Source organism: Excalfactoria chinensis, chromosome 17, assembly GCF_039878825.1.
Source record: "Excalfactoria chinensis isolate bCotChi1 chromosome 17, bCotChi1.hap2, whole genome shotgun sequence".
NCBI classification, from domain to species: domain Eukaryota; kingdom Metazoa; phylum Chordata; class Aves; order Galliformes; family Phasianidae; genus Excalfactoria; species Excalfactoria chinensis.
This window is the reverse complement of record NC_092841.1, coordinates 6,518,129-6,538,145: the sequence shown is the minus strand read 5'-3', so window position 1 is coordinate 6,538,145 and position 20,017 is coordinate 6,518,129. Positions and strand designations below refer to the sequence as shown.

Below are 20,017 nucleotides of genomic sequence, written 5' to 3'. Positions count from 1 at the left end.
GTGGTTGGTGGAGTAGTTGTGGTTGTCAGGGCTCTGTGGGGGCCCAGAGTGCTTCAGGGAGAGTATAAGTAGCATGCCTGTGATGCATGCTTAGCTCTTCTGGCTACAGAAGTGGAACTTTTATGTAAGTTGTAGCGCCCAATAAAGTTGCACCTATCCAATAAAACAAGAGCCCTTCTTAAGAAAAAAGCCTTATGAAATTAAGGCAGCATACAGAAGGCTCAGTTGGCTGGTTTGTGTGAGCCAAGTGACCTTTGGGAGCCGGCTGCAGGGACCTGATTCTGAGCCCTGTCCTCTTGTCAGGGAGGCCATCAGATCTATAATGCTGTATAATCTTCCCTTTTCTCTGTAACGTTTTTTTGTAGATGAAAAAGAATTTGAGGAAGGTGTGATATGTCTGACGTGATACTGGATCTGCTGGCTTTGTACCAATCGGAGTGAGCCATGGAATGCTTGTGGTTGGTATCTATGGAAGGCTCTGCAGTTTGAGGCAGTAACGGAGGAGAAGCTGGCAGAGAAACTCTGCTGAAACGCTGACTTCTGTTCCTCATTTCCACCCATTTTAATTTGGGTCCTTTACAGCAAATCATTCTCAGGAGCTTGGAAAGAACACAGCAATGGCAGTCCTCTGAGTTGTAAAAGCTTCGTTAGAAAAGAAAATACTTGAAGTTCTGACTTCAGTTAAATTAAGCACACCTTGCTCCTTTTGGAAGGCTTATTCGGTTTCACATCCAAGGTTTTGTACTTGGTGATGATTCATTTTGTGCTTGTGTGTTAGAAATTATTGAAAGAATAGGAAAATAAAGCAACAGATCAATCAGGCTTCCCAGACTGTAGTTTAACATCAGCAAGTGCCGTGGGTAAATGACAAGATGACACTACTGTCATCCAGCAGCCTTGAATGCAGTCTTGCATCTTTCCTTTCATTAAATGAACTTTGTTTAATAATGCTGAGTTTTCTGTGCCCAGTTCAGGATCACAGTAAGGGAATGGATGCATGACAAGTCAGTATATAAACCCACAACGGCTTGTATGCATGCATGTGTCCCACTGGCAATGCCAGACTTCTTGCCACATATTACCCAATTGTCAGCAGTTGTGCTCACAGCAAGGCAGCCATTTGGCTCCAACAGAAGTAGCACTGCAAGGCTCCCCACAGAGCCAAGCTGATAGCTGCCTCTCAGTGAGAGCTGTGACTGGTTAAGCCAGCAAATGTCCTGTTGCTATCCGTTCCATCAGAAAGTGGGGTTTTATGTATGTGCTTATTTATTTTTAACTGCAGCCTAGATGGAAGAAAAGATTCTAGAGGTAGAATTGGCCTGGCCGTCTGCAGTGGCAGGGACCAGCTGTGATTATGTGTGAGATGGGGAAGCAGGTATATCAGGTCCTTATCATCGAGGAAGGAGCTGCAGAATAGACTGTGCCCCCCTGCTGTGTGCTGGGTAGCATCAGCTCCTCTTTCGGAGGTGCTGGGTAGCAGTTCAGCCGTGGCAGTCAGGAATTCAGTGTGCTGCCTGCCCGGATGGTTATCTGACTCCCAAGGGAACTGTGCAGTCCACACCAAGCACAGGGAGGGGGGAAAAGAAGAATTAAAAAGAAAAAGGGAGAGGGAAGCAGAATAGAGAATTTAGGTTTCAAAGTTAGATAATGAACTACCAACGTTCCTTAAGTGTGTTTGTTCTATAGGGTGAATGTACAGGAGGGGAGAAGGGGATGTTACAAAGAGTGGCTGGGAGGTGACAGTGCGGGGTCTGCGCTGTTGGTGTGCCATGGCCCTGCTGAGCCTGGGCTCTGGGCAGACTCCAGGCACAAGCAGAAGATGGAGCTGTGTCGGCCTGCAATAAGTTTTTGCTCTTGCTGCTGACAATGCGCCATGTATGCATGAGAGGCTTTGAGCTCTATGTTTGCCATTTTGAACTCTGTCTTTGTTAGCAGGTTTACAGCCCTGAGAACTTGCATAAGCAGCAATCACGTGGCCCTGCTGTGGTCTGAAGTACTGCAGGAAGAAAACCAGGTTCTTTACAAAGAGATCTTATCTAGTTACCCATCTTGTTGTTGTAGTTCAGCTCTATTCCCTGGTGCTGCCATACACCATGAGCTATTACACCCAAAAGACATGTTCTGAATGACGCCACTGGCTCCGGCTGCTGAGGAAGCGGTTACCTCTGGTGTGTGAGTGCAGGGAGCTGTTTGCTCACCTTGGTCCAAAGCCTCTGCAGCCAACAGGAGGGGCTTTCCACTCTATTCAAGTAACTCATTGCTGCCCAGAAAGCACTTAACACATTTACTGGAGACTTGGTGTGCACACGGAGGGAAGCTGTGCAGAAGTAGCATGTTCCCTCTGTAGAGCCTTATTCCAGTGAAGGATGGTTTTTGTCACTTGAGGGTTTATGGAGCAGGCGTTTGGACAGCAGTGTTTGTCCCCATGAACTGACATGGCAATGTTTTATCTTCTTTTGGTACTAATTTCAGTTTATCTTGTAAATCTAGGAATGGAGAGTATGGTTAAGTATGTCTTAATTTCCTTCTTAAATAGTTCGAGTCTTGCTTGTATGTGTGTCCTCTTCATTGACCTTAATATCCTCATCACCCTAACCTGTAAGGTAGGGACAGGTGATGAATGTCCTGTGCTGGAGTCTGGGCTGTCTGAAGACACTGCATTCTACTGTTATGTTTATCCTGGGAAGGCAGGCATCAAACTGCATTTCAACAGTCAAACTGAAGTTGATTCCATCTGATAAGATCAGAACATGCATTGAAATTATTTGGGATAGTCCAGATGTTCCTTCTGACTGTGAAACAACTTTTGTTTCATTGGAAGCAGCAAAGAAAAATTATCTGCTTTGTTTTTGTATGAGTTGAGAGATCAGAAGGCAGGTTTAATTTTCTACTCCTTTAGCCTGTGAATGGTAAGCCTTAGGTAAGCCTTATGTTCTGATACTGAGGGTCTTTTTCCATTTTATATTGCATCTCCTAAGAAAGTTCTCCCTTTTTTATCCTTACAGGCAGAATTATGTTGCCTAAAATGCCTCCTAAGGAGTTTGCTTACCAAAGAATGTAATTACAGAATTGCTCCCCTCTGGTTGTGATGGAGTTTATCGAATCCTTTGTAGTTTCTTCAGTGCTCCTAAAAGCAAAATGTTCATGGATTTTCGTTTTTTTCCTGAAAGCATCACATTCTCTGTACTTGAAAGTTGATGTTTTCAGTACAAGAGAGATTTTATAAGCGACAAAGAAAAAAGAGTAATTACTGAAGAGTAATTAGAGAAGAGTAACCTGAGGGGAAAGAAGTTCTACTTACTCATCAGTTGAGTGCCACTAGCCATGCAAATAGTGAACATTCATTTCCATTGCATGGGAAGAGTTGCACGTGTGTCCGGTCCATCCGTATCACAGCTGGACCTGACTGCAGCATCACATCCAGGAGGGGTCAAATACATCCCAGTTCAAACTGAGCTGAATCAGAAAATGAACACAGATCCTTCTGCAGTCTGGAGGAGCTGCTCTTTCTGTGCGGTCTCAGCTTTGTGGCTGCAGCTTTTTGCAGTGCTGCACTGCCTGGCTGCTCCTTGGCCTTCCTCTAGGCAACAGAAATGCATTTAATATGTATGGCATGTCAATTTAGAAAAGCAAATTGGTTGGTCACTGCCACTAATTCAGAGAGAATGTTTCTTTGCATGGTGAGAGAAAGGTGATGGTGTCACTGCGTGTGCAGGGATGGATGGATGGATGGATGGATGGATGGATGGATGGATGGATGGATGGAGGAACCTTCTCCTCTTTCATTCTGACTTTTCCTGGAGCATCTGAAATAGGAGGAGGTTGTTTTTTTTCCTGAGGTAGCAGGAAATGGGCCTTGCTTACCATAAGAAACGTGGTAAACTCTGCAAAAATTATGTTGCAAGTTTGAGTTCATTTTTCTGAGTTAAAATTTAAAGAGGGTTAACAAACAGCTCTTTGAACTTCAGCCTTCAGGTTGACTGCAACCTCATGGATGTATTATAGTTAACAAATACAACACGCTGTTGCATTTGCTTAGAAAATACATCAATGATATTTGATAGCCATCAAACCGGTTTTGCAAAGTGGATTGTGCCTGAAAAGCAACAAGCTGCAATTAAAGGTGTGAGCTCCGTGCGGCTCGGAGGTGCGTGCTCAGGAATAGGGACCCGCAGATGGGAGAGGTGTTCCAGTGTGCATTGCTGGCAGATGGGCGGTCCCTTCCAGCTCCTGTTTCTGCTTTTGGGTACAGGCTCAAGCAAATCATGTGCATCTCTTTCAGGAAATATACATCCATTCATAGACCCAGATAATGAGGTATTATTGGCCATTATGGAAGAAGCACATCATGTAAACAGTTGCAAGATTTAACCAGCTGACTCGCTGCAGAATATCATTATTAAGAACTGTTTCTTAAAAAACATGAGCTTGTACATTCAGGATGAAAACAGCTGCTTTTTTTCAATAGCACAGCTGGTGGAGAAACACAAAATTACCAGCATCTGAACAGGACACGAGCTATATTTAGCAAAACGTATTTGCATGTAAGCTGAAAATTTGCAATTTAATTTCCATTTCAGTGAAAACTGAAATGAGCAGTGTTGTGTGTGTATTAACTGTGATTACTATTAATCTGCTTCTATTAATTGTGGCATCGCTCACGTAGGATGCAAGCCATCAGTGTGCCAGGACACTTCAAACTGAACATAGATCAGGTTTCTTTAGATGAAAGTTGTGGAGGAGGGGTGCTGTTCTGCTGAACATCCTATTCCAGTTTCTGCTGAATGTCATTCACTGGAATCTTAACAGTTGGAGTGATTTGCACAAGGAATTTCTTCCTTGAGGAAGGCAACACAAACATGAAAGCAGTAAGAATTGCACTTTACAGCGTGCGAAAGTCAGCCGTCCCTGCTGCATCTGTTTATTTGTGAGGCTGCAAAAACATGTTCCAATGAATTAGGGCAATGCTGAAAAATGCTGCTGGTGCAAGTCTGCAGATGTGCAGTGCATCACGAGCCATAGATGTGTGCAGGAATTAGTTGAAGGGAAGGTTTAAAGCTCGATGTTAAACTTGGACTAGCCAGATTATTTATTACTGGAGTGAGGGACATTTACACCACTGACTGACCTGCCTTGATTGGAGGCTCAGGTCACATCTGTAGACAAAGTAACTCTTTATATGTGATGTTACTTCTCTTGTATCTCATTTCTGCCACTGCTGGTTAATGATCAGTATCTTGCTTTCTCACATGGTTTCTTTTTCTTAGACGCGTATTTTTCTCATTGCTGGATTATTCTGTGGTGCCACACAGCTTATTTCAGGCACTGGCTTTGCCTGATGCTCAGGACAGAGTGCAGCTCTGCTAAGTTTCAATCAGAAGATGCTTGGGACCGCGGCACTCCTTAACTGGTGCATCTCTCTGTGCCTGCTGCTGGATGAAGCCAGTTGCGCAGAGCTTGGGTGCTGTTCCTTGTAACAGATCAATTCTGCTGCTGTTTCAGAGGATTTATCTTTTGCACAGCTAAAGTGGATGTGTTCTTGACAGTGATATTTTAGAAAGCTCCTGTTGCTTCTGGAACTACAGTCTTGCAGTGGTGCCTCAGGACAGCCATTTTGAAACAGCTGCTAGAAACTTCTTTGCACTTAAGATATTTCTACATGGCAAAGTGGATGCAGTGCAAGGTGCCTGGTTTGCTCTGAGCGCTGTGGTGTAGAGATTGGCACTCAAATTATGTGTACGTTTCGCATGCTCTCTGCAGAGGCGGCCTCAGTGAGATCTGGTGCCACCCCAGCTGCAGCCAGGCTCTCTGCAAGGTACTGCACTGGGCTATAAAAACACACCCTTTCTGTGCTCTCTGTTTACTATTCATGCTTTCTTTCTGGGTTTTCCCAGGAGTCAAAACCAGCAGGATTCTTTTCACATGACCCGAGCCTACAATGTAGTCATTTTTGCAGGAAAACCACTAGTTTAGAAATATCAGCTGCTACTTTCACTCTGCTAAGTTATACAGTGTAGGAGAGACTTGAGGGTTGTTCTTCCTGCTCATGGCTCTGTAGATAAAGGCTGGCAGGAAGGTGCTCAGTGCTGCAGTGGTTGTCTGACTGATGTCCTTCCATAGCAGCGCCCTTCAGGAAAGCCTTGAGGTAGTGGTTAGCACACATTGTAAGGCAAGATGTTCACTTCTGTGGCTTGCAAAGCAATACCTGTGCAAGCCAGAGGCTGGGATGGGAACCTGCAGTTGAGAAGAAAAAGGAATTCAAAAAGTAGATCTGGTGGGAGCAGAGCAGGTCTGCCAGTACATGGAGCATCTCAAATGGTAACAGTGGATGTTCCTCTGTGCTGGTTAAAACCAACCGAGGAATGTTAATAGCAAGGAAGACAAATCACCCTGTCAGAACCTGCAGCGCGTGTCGTGGAAAAGACTTTCTTAAATTATTCTTAATAGCGGTGAATCATCATCTACACAGGCACGGTGTTATAATTGCCCGCATGTGAGGGCTCTGCATTAACCTGAGAATGCATTAGGCATTGCCCATTTCAAAAGGCATGGTGATGCCTAATAATAATAATATGAAGGGCTGAAGGATTTATAGTCAGTGAGTGTGATAAGAGAAACCACTTGACTAAGGTAATTACCACTGGGAACTGAACACCTTTACAGGTGTGTGCTGTGGTGAAAGCGCTGAGCTGGGCAGCGCTCAGTTGAGGCAAAATTCTGTGCTGTTCAATCTCAGCAATCTGTTAATCTCAGTTAATCTGTTAATCTCTGTTAATCTCAGTTAACGCTGCAATGTTTGTGGCTCTGGGTCTCGTCAGAGAAGCAGAACTTTCTGTAAGCACCGACTGTGCGATGTCTGTGAGGTGATTCCTCTGTGATACGGCAGCTCAGCCATCCTTGCCCATGTACTAAGCAGAGTGACTTACAGCCTTGGTGGTGTGCTGTTCTGCTGGCGGTTCCTGGTAGCGTGTGTCCATGAAATAACATCAGTCTCTATTGGCTAAACGTGTTGTTAATGTGAATATCTCCGGTTTGTGATATTGGAGCAAATGAATGCCTCAGCACAGCTCTGTTATTCATCGTCAGCATCAACTCACGTTTGTCTTGATGTTTCCCACAGAAACTGAGATTTTTGTGTTCAGCTGAGAGCAAACTTGCCAGGAGTGCATGGAAGTAGGAAATCTGAGCATGCGATGTCATGTGCAATTATGAAACACTTTCCAGAGATATCTGTGGCAAATAAAAGTCAAAAGTAGCAGAAATCAGATCAGAGATCTCAGTAGTGATTCTGGTTTTATGGCAGACTGTAATTGCTCTCCCCCTTTCCTCAACTCACCTTTTCATGTTCCACAGGCTACAAATTACTGATCTCTTTCTTTCCATCAGAAGATAAGCACCTTATCACCTCTCCTCTTTTCTACCATCCTTATCACTCTGCAGGCAGTGCCTTTGCTCACAGGTGGTCTCATTCATACATATCCAATTAGAAGCGGTGCATTTTTGCTCGACTTGTGTTCAGCTTTGAAGAACACAGCTTTGATTTCAGAGCTGAAGAGCAGCTTCATGTGCCTGAAAGTTCTCCCCTTTCCAACACTACCAGCTCGTCCAGTGGAAGTGCTCGCTCTGTCTGCAGGCGTTGCCTTGGCTGTGTATCAGTGCATTCATTTATTATTAGTGAAGCAGAGAAGGCAGTTTTTCATGAGACTTGTTGAAGTGTATTTTTGAAGTCGACAGCTCTTCAGAGCCTTGAAGATGAGAACCGAGGTGATGAGATAGAGGAGAAAAAGATTCAGTAGAGCTCAGCCATTATGGGGTTGTCCGTTGTGTTGGAGGTGATTGATGTGGTAGACGTGATTAGAGTGGATGTCCTTAAATAAATTACTTTGGAGGAGTGATGGATCCAATGGATAAAACTGGACAGGTCCAAAGACAGTTGCTTGTGAGAAGTGCGGTGTGTTCAAGAATGTGGAAGGGGCTTCAGGAAGGCTGAAATCTCAGAACAAAATATGCGTTTTTACTCTAAAACTCTTTGCTAATGAAAGTTTGGGAATGTACTTTTCATTATGCTTCTCTGGAGAAAAAAGCCCTGGAGTAGATGCAGACGGGCTGCAGGGAAGAAAAAGAAGTCAATTGCCAGAGCAATAATTTATTTCTCTGTGATTGCAGCCTCTGGGTTTTGGCTTCCTAAATAATTTGTGAGTCTATGTAAAGCAAAGATAAATGCTCGTGCCTATTTTAATGATATCACCAAATCACTCTTCTCAGACTTCTTTCTGTAAGTGCTCACGCTGCATCTTTCCGTGCTAAATCCACGCATGTGGCTTCACTGTTTGGTATCATGCTGGCGTGACAGGAGGAGTTCACCTGCCATTTAAAACCACCTTCAGTGCAGTGTATTAAATGTCCAGTTATTCTTAACATAATACATATGTTTTTTTTCTATAAGTGAAGCCCTGGATTTAATAAGATAACGGAAGGAACTCTGCTCATAGGCCTGAATAAAGCTTCAAAATGCTGTTTTTCATCCCTTAGATGGCCTTACATTTGTACGTCATAATATATCTTTGTATGACATTGACTTATGAATGCTCCTATTACATAAAGTGAATACGTTGTTCTTGATTTTTGCTTTGCAGTACAGAATTGGGCAATTGTACATGATAAGCAAGCACAGCCATGAGCAGAGTGACCGAGGTGAAGGTGTCGAAGTGGTGCAGAACGAACCTTATGAGGACCCAAACCACGGCAATGGTCAGCTAACAGAGAAACGTGTCTATCTCAACAGGCAAGTGCAATAGAACTGCTTCTTTCAGCATGGGCAGTAATAACAGTTAGCAGTGAATGTCCTTGTCAGGCAAAAAAGTGAAATATGTCTCTCCTGTGGTGAAATTATGCTGCTGAAGGTCTGTACCTCCCAACTCAAAGGCAGGTTTGCTTTTGTATTTATTTAAATACATAAGTTTGTGACCTAAGAAATGTATTGCTCAGTCTTCGTATTACCACTGAACTGACTGAATATTGCTGCTTTTCTGATGTTCTTCTATTCCCCCTGGCCTGCTTCATTTCTATTACTCTTTCATGCTCTTTCATAGCAAGCACAGAAACAGTAGAGCTATTGTTTTTACATTGCAGGTTACTCCTCCTCTGCAGTCCTGACATATCTAACCTTCACTCGGGCTAAATTGAGTCACCAGTAACACTGCACACTCACACACATGCAATCAAACAATATATTTTGCCAACATTCAATATTATTGTGACCGTAATTCCTTTTTTCTCAGGGGCTGGATATAAGACTTGGTAAAAATCAATAAATTTGTTCCTATTGTAGAGTTCCCAGATTTTTTTGTTTGTTTCTGGTTACTTCTTTCCTCCATGTTAAGAGATAAGGCATTATATGCACTGAAGGGCGTGTTCAGAATCATCACTTTGTTGTAATTCATAATAACCACAATGGATCTGACCTAGAAAGCACATGTAAGATGTACTTGGGAAGCATACTGGTTCTGTTAGCATAGGCAGTGGACCAGAGGATCTCCTGCCCAAAGATGGGTGTAACCACTGACAAAGAGGTTTCACATGCCTGCAGGAACTTGAACATCACTGAAGGCTACAGTGGGTATTTGAAATCAGGTTTAAGGGGCTACTTTACAAGAACCTTTATTTAGCTTCAGCTTGTACTGCTCAAATTCAGTCACTTCCTGTATAGGAGCTTATATCAAGTACTTTTACTGTATTCCTATTTCTATAACGCCTCTGTAGACGAGAACTACTTGTATGGATAAAAATAGCCACACTGCTGCTTCTGCAGCAACATCCATCATGGTTACAGCAGGAAACTATGCTGTTTAAATAGACATTTTTGGAATCTCTGACCGCAGAGAGTCTCACTTCCTACAAGACTAACACAATGCACTCAGAGATAAGCTATTACTGCACTTCCCGGTACAAGCTGCCCTCATGCTTCAGAAATCCAACTAGATGTACATCCTGGGAAACAAGGCCAATGGAAAATGCAAGCTGTCATACCTTTCCTGCTGCTGTGTTGAACTGGATATTGATAACTGTATGAAACCTTTGTGGGAGAACCTCAGAGCAGCGTTGAGATCAGTGAGGTGGGTACTTGGGCAGTGCAGATCCCATGGAGAGCCAGTAGCTCTGTAACACGTTGCCAAATCTGTCTCCTGTCCAACTGAGGAAAGAAGCACAGATATTAGGCGTTGTTGGGCATCATTTTCCCTCCAGCTTTCTTTCTTGTATTAATAAGCTTCGATTTCCTTCATTCCATTCTTCTGTTTTCTCGTCATCAGTCTAAATTAAATTACTTTCATGGTTAAATTCAGGAGTAGAAAGGTGAAGAAACTGTTCTATTGGCCTGGTGGTTTTATCTTTGAGTTGGTGGGAACAGTTGTCCTTTCCTGCTTGCACAGCTCATCTTGGCCCAAATATTCCATTTTTATTCCTCTACGCGCATAGTTTTCAAGCAGATGGTCTTTAAAGTTTGCTCTAGTAGATCTCAGGTGATCTGATTGGTTTTTGCAACCATTCATCACGGGACACCTTGCACCAATTTGCGGTGAGTTGTGAAGGAGCATCGCTATAAAGATTCCAACAGCAGATAGGTTTGGACAGCTTCACACAGTGGTGAGCAGTTGTCCTCTGTGCTTTGCCAAATGCTCGTGAACAATGAGTGAGATCCTATCATCAGCACCTTCATCGATTTAGAACTGTTCTGTGTTTTTATGCCTCCAGTGTTGCTCAAGAAAGCAGCACTTTCTTCTCACAAGAAAGCTGCATTTTCTTGCTTGCTGATATTTTAATTGTTACGTTTGTAAAATGGTGCATAAAAGACTGTATGCAAGAAAGGTTTGTGTAAAGAAAACCTGTTTTTGAGCAATGTCATCAGAGAGCAGAAGTCAATGCACTTGACTTTGAATCTTCAGATTGCGTGCTAATGTCTGCACGTTGCCTCTGGGCAAATTCAATATTTATGCATAGTTAGATCATGGTTAAATAAACCTTAATGATCCAAGCTTATTTTCCCCCTAAGTTTGCTAATACAGAAGTCATTTTACTTCCAGCACGTGTAGTTATTTAAGCACAACTGCTTCAAATATTTATAGTTGGAAAACAGAACTTCAGTAAAGATTCACCCATAGCCTGAGTGATCTCCTTGACACATTGGCAAACCAACACAGTTTTAATTGAGTCCCTAAAGTACGATGCAGTTTGTGCTCTCAGAAGGTCCGTGTCTGAGCAGCCAGCACTGCATCTCTGTTACTGACAGCTCAGGTGATCCTCGCTGATGTCATTAGGAAAGGCTTGAATGGTGGGTTTGCATCTTCTTTTTACAATGTGTGGTTGTTCATCACTTGTTTGGTGCCCTGACAGTAAGGCACTGTGTGCCAGCAAGGGCTATGGGGGAATAGGAAGCGGCCTCCAAGAGCAAAGGGCAGAGTCAAGATGGAAGTGGACCAGCACCACAGACTTGCTCATGAGCTCTTATTAGAGAGTGCCTCCCTGTGGCTGAGGATTCTGTGGCACAGACACCTTGCAGGGCTCATCTGCTGCGTCCTCCATGACCTAAACTTCGAGGCTCAGTTCTTGAAACTGCGCTGAAACCTCGTCTGGTGTCTGATCAGAGATCATTGCACTGGTGCCATATTGCTTGCTTGGGAGGGGAACAAGCTGCCTTGGCTTCATAAACGTCTGTGAAGAAATCTGAAATAACGCATTCATGAGATAAACAATACTGTGAGGTCTGAGTGTTACGGCATCCTGTGAAACACTTAGCGGAGTATGAGCATGTTTGGAAGCATCTGTACTCCACACTCATGCATCGTAAGGTATTCTAACTGTGTGTTCTCTTATTTTCAGCAAACTACCTAGCTGGGCTAGAGCAGTCGTTCCCAAAATATTTTATGTTACAGAGAAGGCTTGGAATTATTATCCTTATACAATCACAGGTAAGGAATGAAATGATTACTGACTTGTCTTTGAGTAGTTTAGCTTTCCTTCAGAAGCTCCAGATCTCATGCTGGATGATAGACACTGACTGTGGTGAAGTAAAAGCTGTCATCTATGCGATACCCTCCTTGCAAATAAGCCATCCTGTCCTTAGACTCTGTGCTTGTACCCCTTGTTGTCCCATGCACTTTAATGACACGTGAATCAGCAGATTGTCAGACAGCATTTTGTTAATGATTAATGTGTGTTTACTGCAAGGATTTTGCATCAGTGTTTTATTTCACATTTCTGTTTGTTTGTTTTTTCTTCTTCTTTTCCCTCATCGTTCCTGTTTTTTACAAATGGACAATTGGAAATCAGAATACACAGTAAGTTTTTCTTCTTTTTATTCTATAAATACCATGTAATTATGTGAACTGTAGTACTGGAAGCCAAACTGGTTCCTCCTTAGTACAACTAATATGTAACACCTTTAGAAATGGAACTGTTTGCTTAAGAAACGAAACGTTACATTTGAACTGTTCCCTATGAATTATTGACCTTATTTTATAGCGTTTGAAATCCTGTGGTACATATTGATGCAGTAACTGTAACGTAGAAAAGCTTCTATAAAACAAGGCAAGGCTTTTAAAGTTCCAGTTATTACTCGGTGATATGAGAACATATTTTGTTTTATTTATTGCTTTATTAACTTATAAAATGCTCATCTCTGGTTTGGTATCTGGGAAACTGCGTTCTGCGGGCAAAATTAGGAATAAACTGGGCCTGGTGCCCAGGAAAAAAAATAATCAGCTGTTCTCTCTAGCAGAGCTGAGGCAAAATATAGCATGTAAATCATGAGAAAAATTGTTCTAAATGCATTGACCTCAATAATATACAGCGGGTTTTCAACAGCCCTTGGAAGAAGAGGAGGAGATGGTGAGGAAATTCCAGGTGGAAGGAAAACAGGTTCAGAAACAGCTGCCTTGGTTTAGGTTGAGTGTCTGGTTACGGATAAAATGTAATCCATCTGTTTTTAACTCTGCAGTGCTCAAAGTGCTCGTGCAGTGTTTTAAACCTGTAAAGAACAGAGACAGGAGAAAGATTTTGATGTGATAAATGTGAAGGAGTCAAAATAAAGGGATTTGGAGGCGCTTAGCTCTGAAAGGTGGAGGCTTGGAGTTATTCATGCGGTGGGCTGGGTTTGAAAACTTGGGTAGATGAACTTTACTTTTCAACGTTTGCTTTATATGCACAGGTTGCTCCAAAAGTAATGCCTCCTGCTTATTTCCATGAAACAAAGAGTCCAATAACACTGTTTAATGGAGCAAATTCTCAGCTCTAAAACACTGCTTTTCCACAGTCACCACCATTAGTTGATTCACACAGACAGGCTAATCAAGGTGCTTTTCATCTTGTGATGTGACAGTTGTGCGTGGCCATCCAGAATGTGGCTTGTTCTCATCAGTGTCACTACAGCTGAAAAGCACCACCCGCCCCTCAGTGTGCTCACATCCACCGCTTGGTCTCCATCAACGTTCAGCAAGTGTCAGTGGGTGCCATGTTTTCCACATGGAGGAATTCAGTTCCACCCCTTTGCTTTCTGCTCACTCCCGTGTCATACGCAATTGTGTCAGGCTGCCCCTTCGCTGCCATCTGTCACACAGCAGCAGCACGTAACAGAATATTGGGAAGGTTTGGCCTCTGCTGCCATCTCACCAACATCCACCCTGATGCCAAAGTAGTAGAACAGGAGGCATCGCTTCTGGAGCAGCACTTGCATTTATTATACATTCTGCTTTATTTCACATGTATTTACTGTAAGAAACTCACATGCACCCTAATGGATAATAGCAAGAAAGGGACAGAGCCTCAGCTATTTTTGTCAGAAGGTGTCTTCAGTTGCAGTTTACAGTAATTAAGTGATTAAACCTTTGATAGCAGCTTAATCTTGCCCTGGGAAGATGACATGCTGTGTCACACAGATGCCTGTTACTCTGTTGTGTACTTTTTTTCTTTGACTGAAGGAGACGGGTAGGAATGATTGAAGCAGACAAGCTTATGTCTGAATTTGAAATGCAGTGTGTTGTGAAACCAAAGAGCAATGTCACTCTCAAAGAATTTGAATGGGGAAGCGATCTTTTCCTAATCTGATGAGACAACACCTGGAACGCACTGCAGGGAAGGCATGTAGAGGAGATACAGCTGAAGGGGTGTTTGAAGAGCAGAGTTGAATGCTGTGCTAAAGAAAGATTAAACTGGTCTACAAGTGCAGGAAAATAGGAGAACAGTCCCTCAGTGACAGTGTAACCGCCTGTGGGAATTCCCCAGTTCCCGTAATTGCTCACAGTGGTGCAAGGAAATAAAGCTAAAAATATTGGGATGAGATGAAGGAAATTTCAGACTGCGTTTCAGCCTGAAACCTAAAGCCAGTTGACTCTGAAATGGTATTCAAGGGAAAACAGAGAAAGTTCTTTGCCTCAAACTGTTGATTCTAGAACAGAAATGTTAAATGCACCACTGGGAATAATTGCAATACTCGCCTGGAATATTTATCTAAACTTGTATCTGCATTTATTAGAGAAGTCTTAAAGAAAGCATTAACCAGCACAGATCTTCCCCAGAATGTCTGGCAGCTTGGAAACCCCTTTTGCTCTAAAAATAGAGAATTCCCTCTATGGGGTGTGTGGGACTCCAGGAGGATTAAACTGAGCCTCAGTTCGGGGAAAACTGATTCTGAAGGTGGACCAAGAATTGTATAAATAAAGCATAACTTTACCAAGGTGTGCGTGCTGCTAGGAGGGAAACATCCTGCTTTGATGTCTGAATCTCCGCTCTGAATGAAGAGCAAGGATCCCATAAGGCTCCGTAGTGTTATTTCTGTGTGCGTCAGTGCTTTAGAAGAGGATGTGAATGGCAAACTGAAGCCTGCTGAAAGGCTTATGGCCTGTTCAGAAATTGGGTAGCATCAAGCACATACATTAGAATTCAGTGGTTCAATACAGACTAATCTGTTTTGCCTGTGAAATAGTACAGATTTCATTAATATGACTTTCTCAAGGGCCTGAAATTGTAAAATCTCATAGGGGGGGGAAAAAGATGTTCAGGAAGCATTTAGAATATTTCTGATCACTGTTCTCTGGAATGGCAGTGTGAAAAATCAGGAGTGATTGGATGCGTGGCAACAGAAATGGGAGTCAGTGGTTGTTGTGTTTGTACTCTAAAATCCAGGTCTGATTTCAATGGCATCCACTTCAAAGAAAGGTGACTGTTCCACAGCACATCTCTAAATCTGGCAGCAGGCAACAAGATGCGACTGCCTGGTCGACGATTGGGTCTTGACAGCTGTATTAATAATATGTAATGAGAATGACATACTAAAGATAATGAGCTTTACAGGATGGTTGTACAGGCGATGCTATCTGTTGTGCAATATGTGAAATATTGTCACGTCAGGAAAGCATTTTAAAATGTATCCCATGCTGTTTGTGGAGCAGGATCTCATTAAAACTGCAGCACAAAGGACTTCTTATCAGGAAGGTGTGACATGGGTTATGTCCCAAGAAATGCTGCATTAAACCTTGAGCTAATCCTTGCAAGCTTCCTGCTGCTATTGAAAGAGGAGGAAGTAGGAAAAAACGCTTTTGAAGCTGAAGCCAGAGGAGTTCATCCAGGTTTGAATGAATTTAGAGAATGAGATGGTGCCTTCATGTTCAAACGGCTGTTAGAGTGGTAGGGCATTGCTTAAGGACTGCAACTGAGGAAATCTGCTTTTTGTCTGGCTCTTAAACTTCCATTTAAATTGCTCTGCTTTTGATCTTGCAATTAGAAAGCTGGTGAGAGAGCTTGCTAAAACAGATGTTTCATTTTTACTTACAAGTTCATTTAACGCTGTAATTAAGCTGATGGTAAGCTTATAAATTTGGGATGCTGTATTTGAGGTACAGCTGGAAGGAAGCCCTGTAGAAGTAACTCCTAGGGACTGTGAGTGATCAGGAGTTTCCCTGGGTGCTGGTGAGTGCCTGCTGTCAAGCTATAGGTGCTTTGGGAATAGGTGTTTCCTGCTGCTGGCTTTTAGGAAGAATTCCTTTGCTAGTCTCAGGATGGAAGCTTTTCTACTTGGAAGATGGAGAAAAGATGCCCTGGAGCTCTCAACAAACCCTTATGTGCCAATTTCTTGTAGCGTTTACAAATATGTATCTTTCCAGAAATGCGTGAAATATTCTGTTTTTAGACATGTGAAGAATGACTCTGAGGAGACGCTGACTCCTCTCTGAGGTTGTCCAGCTAGATAAGGAATAATTACCTAGAAAGAAAACTTGTCTGTATTGCAAACCAAATGGAAAAGGATCGCATAGAGCCACATTTCTGAGCCCGCACTGGGATATTGTTCAGTGAGCAGCACTTCCCTATTTCACCTCTTCAAGTGACGGCTGAGATTTTGGACAAAGAGAGGAAGAGAAAAGAGAGAGGAAAAAATACATCATCTTTGAGAACTATTGGTACCACATCTGATATGTACATCCTGTACAGAGCAGGAGGGAGACTTCACATGGCATGTTTTACTCTCTGCACGGAGGAGGAGACTTATTTCAACCAGCCAGTGGTTTAAATTGAGTTAAGCAGAGGACATACATTCAGAATATTTATGAAAAACAGTTATGGAACAGAAAACAGGAGACAATAATTGCTCTGACGATTTATCAAAGTGACATTAATTCTTCTACAGCAAATGACTGAGGCAAACATAATCATTTCATCTGCTATGTGTCAGGGCCCCAGAGTGATAGTTGCTAAATGTTCCATCATTGACCTGCTGTTTTCTGATTACTTTGAGAACAGAGGTGTTACGTGCTTCACTTAGCTGCCAGTTTAGCCATGAAGTAAATTAGCTGGAAGGAATGTTTGTGTAATTGTTAGGTTTATAGTCTTGTGAAGGCAAAAAAAAGAGAAGAATCCGCTCTGAGTTACCTTCTGTCCAACACATCCGTTGGCAATTGCAACAATCCCTTCAGCCACCTCAGATGTATCATGCAAAGGTTATTTTTTACAGGCTTCTGCTTAAAAAGGCTGTAAAACACCACATGTGCTTGACTGTCTCTTTAAGACTTTGGCGAGTGTTTTGGCATACTTAGGTTCTACCCTGTTCTTCTAAGTGTTTCTTATTGCTATGGCAACACTAATCAATCACCGTGCTAAAAATAGGCCTTTCGTTCTCCAAGAGGCTATCTGTGGTGAGCTGAGAATCCAACTGCAGTGTGTGCTTCCCGTATGCTGCCTTCATTTCACTTTATTTTAATCTGGAAATACCCGTGCTTGCCTGCAGTACTTGGTTACCGACCCACGGGTGTTTTGCTGGTTGCTCTCTTGAGCTTTAATCCTCTCCTGGCTCTCCCAAGAAGGATGTTGAGCGCAGGGAGCAAACAAAGAGCAACAGCACAGGGGAGAAAAACACCTGAAATATTCTTTGGTTTTGGTTGGGTTTCTCTTGTTTTGTTTTTCAAGTCCCTTCCAGGCACCCCTACAGAAATGTGGAGGTGACAGTAGGAGACACCTCTTGGCAACCGTTAGTGAAAGAATCTTTACCTTGCGATTCTGAAGGCGATAGGGCTGTCCTATGGAAATCAAGTGGAAGTTTAAATTAAAGATTAAATGGACCACTGTATTGTTTTTTGTCCTGAGAGGATCCTTGCAAGCTGTAGAGATAATGGAACGGAGGCGTGGAAGCGGTTGCCCCGCTCTGCTCTGCGTGGATGGCAGCACACAGGGAGCGGCGCTTTGGAGAAGAAATCTGCTGCAAGGTTTCTTACCTCAACCCAAGTTTGGTTCCAACTGTTGCATAATGCCGAATCCCTGGCTGAGGGTAGACGCAGCCACTCAAAGTAGGAAGAAAAAATGTACTTTTTGCATGAGTAATGAACGTCTTTTGAACGACGCGTAAACAGTTTTCTGGTTCAGCCGGAGCCCTCTGCCAATTAGTCAGAGTGCAGCTGATGAATCATGAGGCGCAGTCTGTGAAATGTTCAAAAGAATTTGGACCCTGCTAAATGTTCCTGAAAGCCACCGAGCCCCCCGCAGCTGTTGGAGCAGTGGTTGGCAGCCAGCTCCGCAGAGCTGTGTTGGCAATCCAGTTCTTTTTTGTTGAACTGGAGCTTTCATTTGGAGGTAAAGTCGTGTTGCCATCTGTAAAGCAACAGTGAGGTTGACTTTGGATAGCTTCATGTTAAAAATGATTTTCTGCTTTTTAATGAGGTGCCGTGAGGTGAGCGGCACTTAGTCGTTCTTGTGCAGAAATCTGGAGATCCTCAGGCTTTTCCTAACATCTCTTGTTTGAAATGCCACAGCAGAAGGATGGTTTTAGCAGTCTTCATTTGGAGTTGCAGGGAAAAACACTTAGATTCGGTGCTTCGCTGAGCTGCTAAAGGCAGCCTAATGGCACCTGGAGTTCAGTCTATAGAGTGACTGCATTTGAGTGCTGGTAAGCTGTAGATGGTCGTAGAAAATAGCAGGTAAACATCCCCCACTGTACCTGAAACTCTGTACTGTTTGATCATTTACTTCATCCTCTGCTTCCATTTGTGTTGGTTCTATTTTGGAAGCATTTGTTTTCGTTGTTTAGCAAAGAAAATTAAATGTTGGCCATCAAATCAAAAGGGCAGGTTCTTAACAGGTGATTAAAGCCTGGGCTGCAGCAGTAACCTTGAAGCATGCAGACACAGTGCCAGTACGTGGTTACGGTGTCACGCTATTAGGGCACACATCCCTGCAGCTTTTGGTGGAAGCCTTCCCAGAAGCTGTTACTCAGATCTAAGCCCTGAGTCCATTGTAGTGCAGCACCAGGTACTGCGTTCAGTGCGCAGCACTGGGAGGTACTGATAAAAACAAAATGGGTTAATGGGCAGGCTCTGCTCATTTCCTCAAGGATGCTTTCCCTGGGGATGCCCATATGCAGAGCTGTCGGTTGTCAGCAGCAGCTCTGTATGCCTGGACTGTCATCCCAGCTCTTATGTGTCTTTGTAGAATACAGAGCTGCTGTTTATGAGGTCCTGAAATTCGTGGCCCATGTTTTCACCATCCAAGCACTAAAGAATTAGTAGTTCTCTTCCAAATGCTCTGCAAACTCTGCAATAGACATCAGTGGGATTGTTATTTTATTTTTAATCTGCTTTCTCCAACCCACCTCCAGTAGTAATTTACATCTGCAACCTTCCCCATTCTCGTGCATGCACAGAAAACAGCTGGGATGTTTACTTTTAGAACGTGAATCATCTGAGTGGTACCGAACATTGTTTTCAGTTGTGATGGCATCTCCATCTGCTGGGTCATTCCATATCTCTGTAGCAAGACATTTATAGCTTTTTGCTTTCTTTGAGAACATTTAATTGTAGAGTTCTTGTCATCAATCACTTTTATTCACCTCTCCTTCCAAATAACATCATTATAACTCACGGCTCTTCATTCCCTCTCTTTTGCTGTAGTTTTTCTTGTTTGGATGCTTTGTTGATAAAGTTCTTTCCACGAAGTGCCTGCTGTTTGCTCAGACATTTGCTTGCAGATGCTTTTAGCTGCCTGTCAGCACAGGAGCAACATACTGAGATGGGTGGTACAACCTCAGTTCTGAGAACATCTGGAATTTCCCTGAGTGTTAGTTTGTATTACGAGATCCCCAGGTCTGTTGGTGTTTATAAACACTGTAAATCTTCATCTGGCGTCTTCTGAGACATGAACATCATCAATCTTTAATTGCCCACGAGATGTGGATAATAAGGAATCAGCTCATCTGACACCAAACTTGCCCCATCTTGCACTCCACATGCTGGTGATTTTTTTGATGTTTGATTTCTGTCACTCACTGCACAAGCTGCACAGCTGAGAACTGGTCGCAGTTTAGGGTGGATTGAAACCTGTAAGGTGCAGGTCTGCAGAAACCTTTACTAAAAGGGGAAACATTTATAAGATCTGAAGGGAAGCTGGTGTGATCTGACATCCGCAGCAGCAGTGTGTGCCATCGGAACATCTCACTGTGTTAATGGAGGGGCAGCCTGAGCAGCAGCCTCCTTCTTTCCTCCAG

At 43.1% G+C, this 20,017-nt stretch overlaps 1 protein-coding gene across 1 annotated transcript in view; it reads left to right on the top strand.

The window, feature by feature from the left end:
* Positions 1-20,017, top strand: part of PITPNC1 (phosphatidylinositol transfer protein cytoplasmic 1) — a 56,930-nt gene that overhangs the window by 16,583 nt on the left and 20,330 nt on the right. Inside the window, exons 2-4 of the mRNA XM_072351682.1 lie at positions 8,637-8,785; positions 11,878-11,966; positions 12,328-12,335. Of these exons, the coding sequence (XP_072207783.1) occupies positions 8,637-8,785; positions 11,878-11,966; positions 12,328-12,335 (246 nt within the window). The remainder of the gene's footprint in view (positions 1-8,636; positions 8,786-11,877; positions 11,967-12,327; positions 12,336-20,017) is intronic.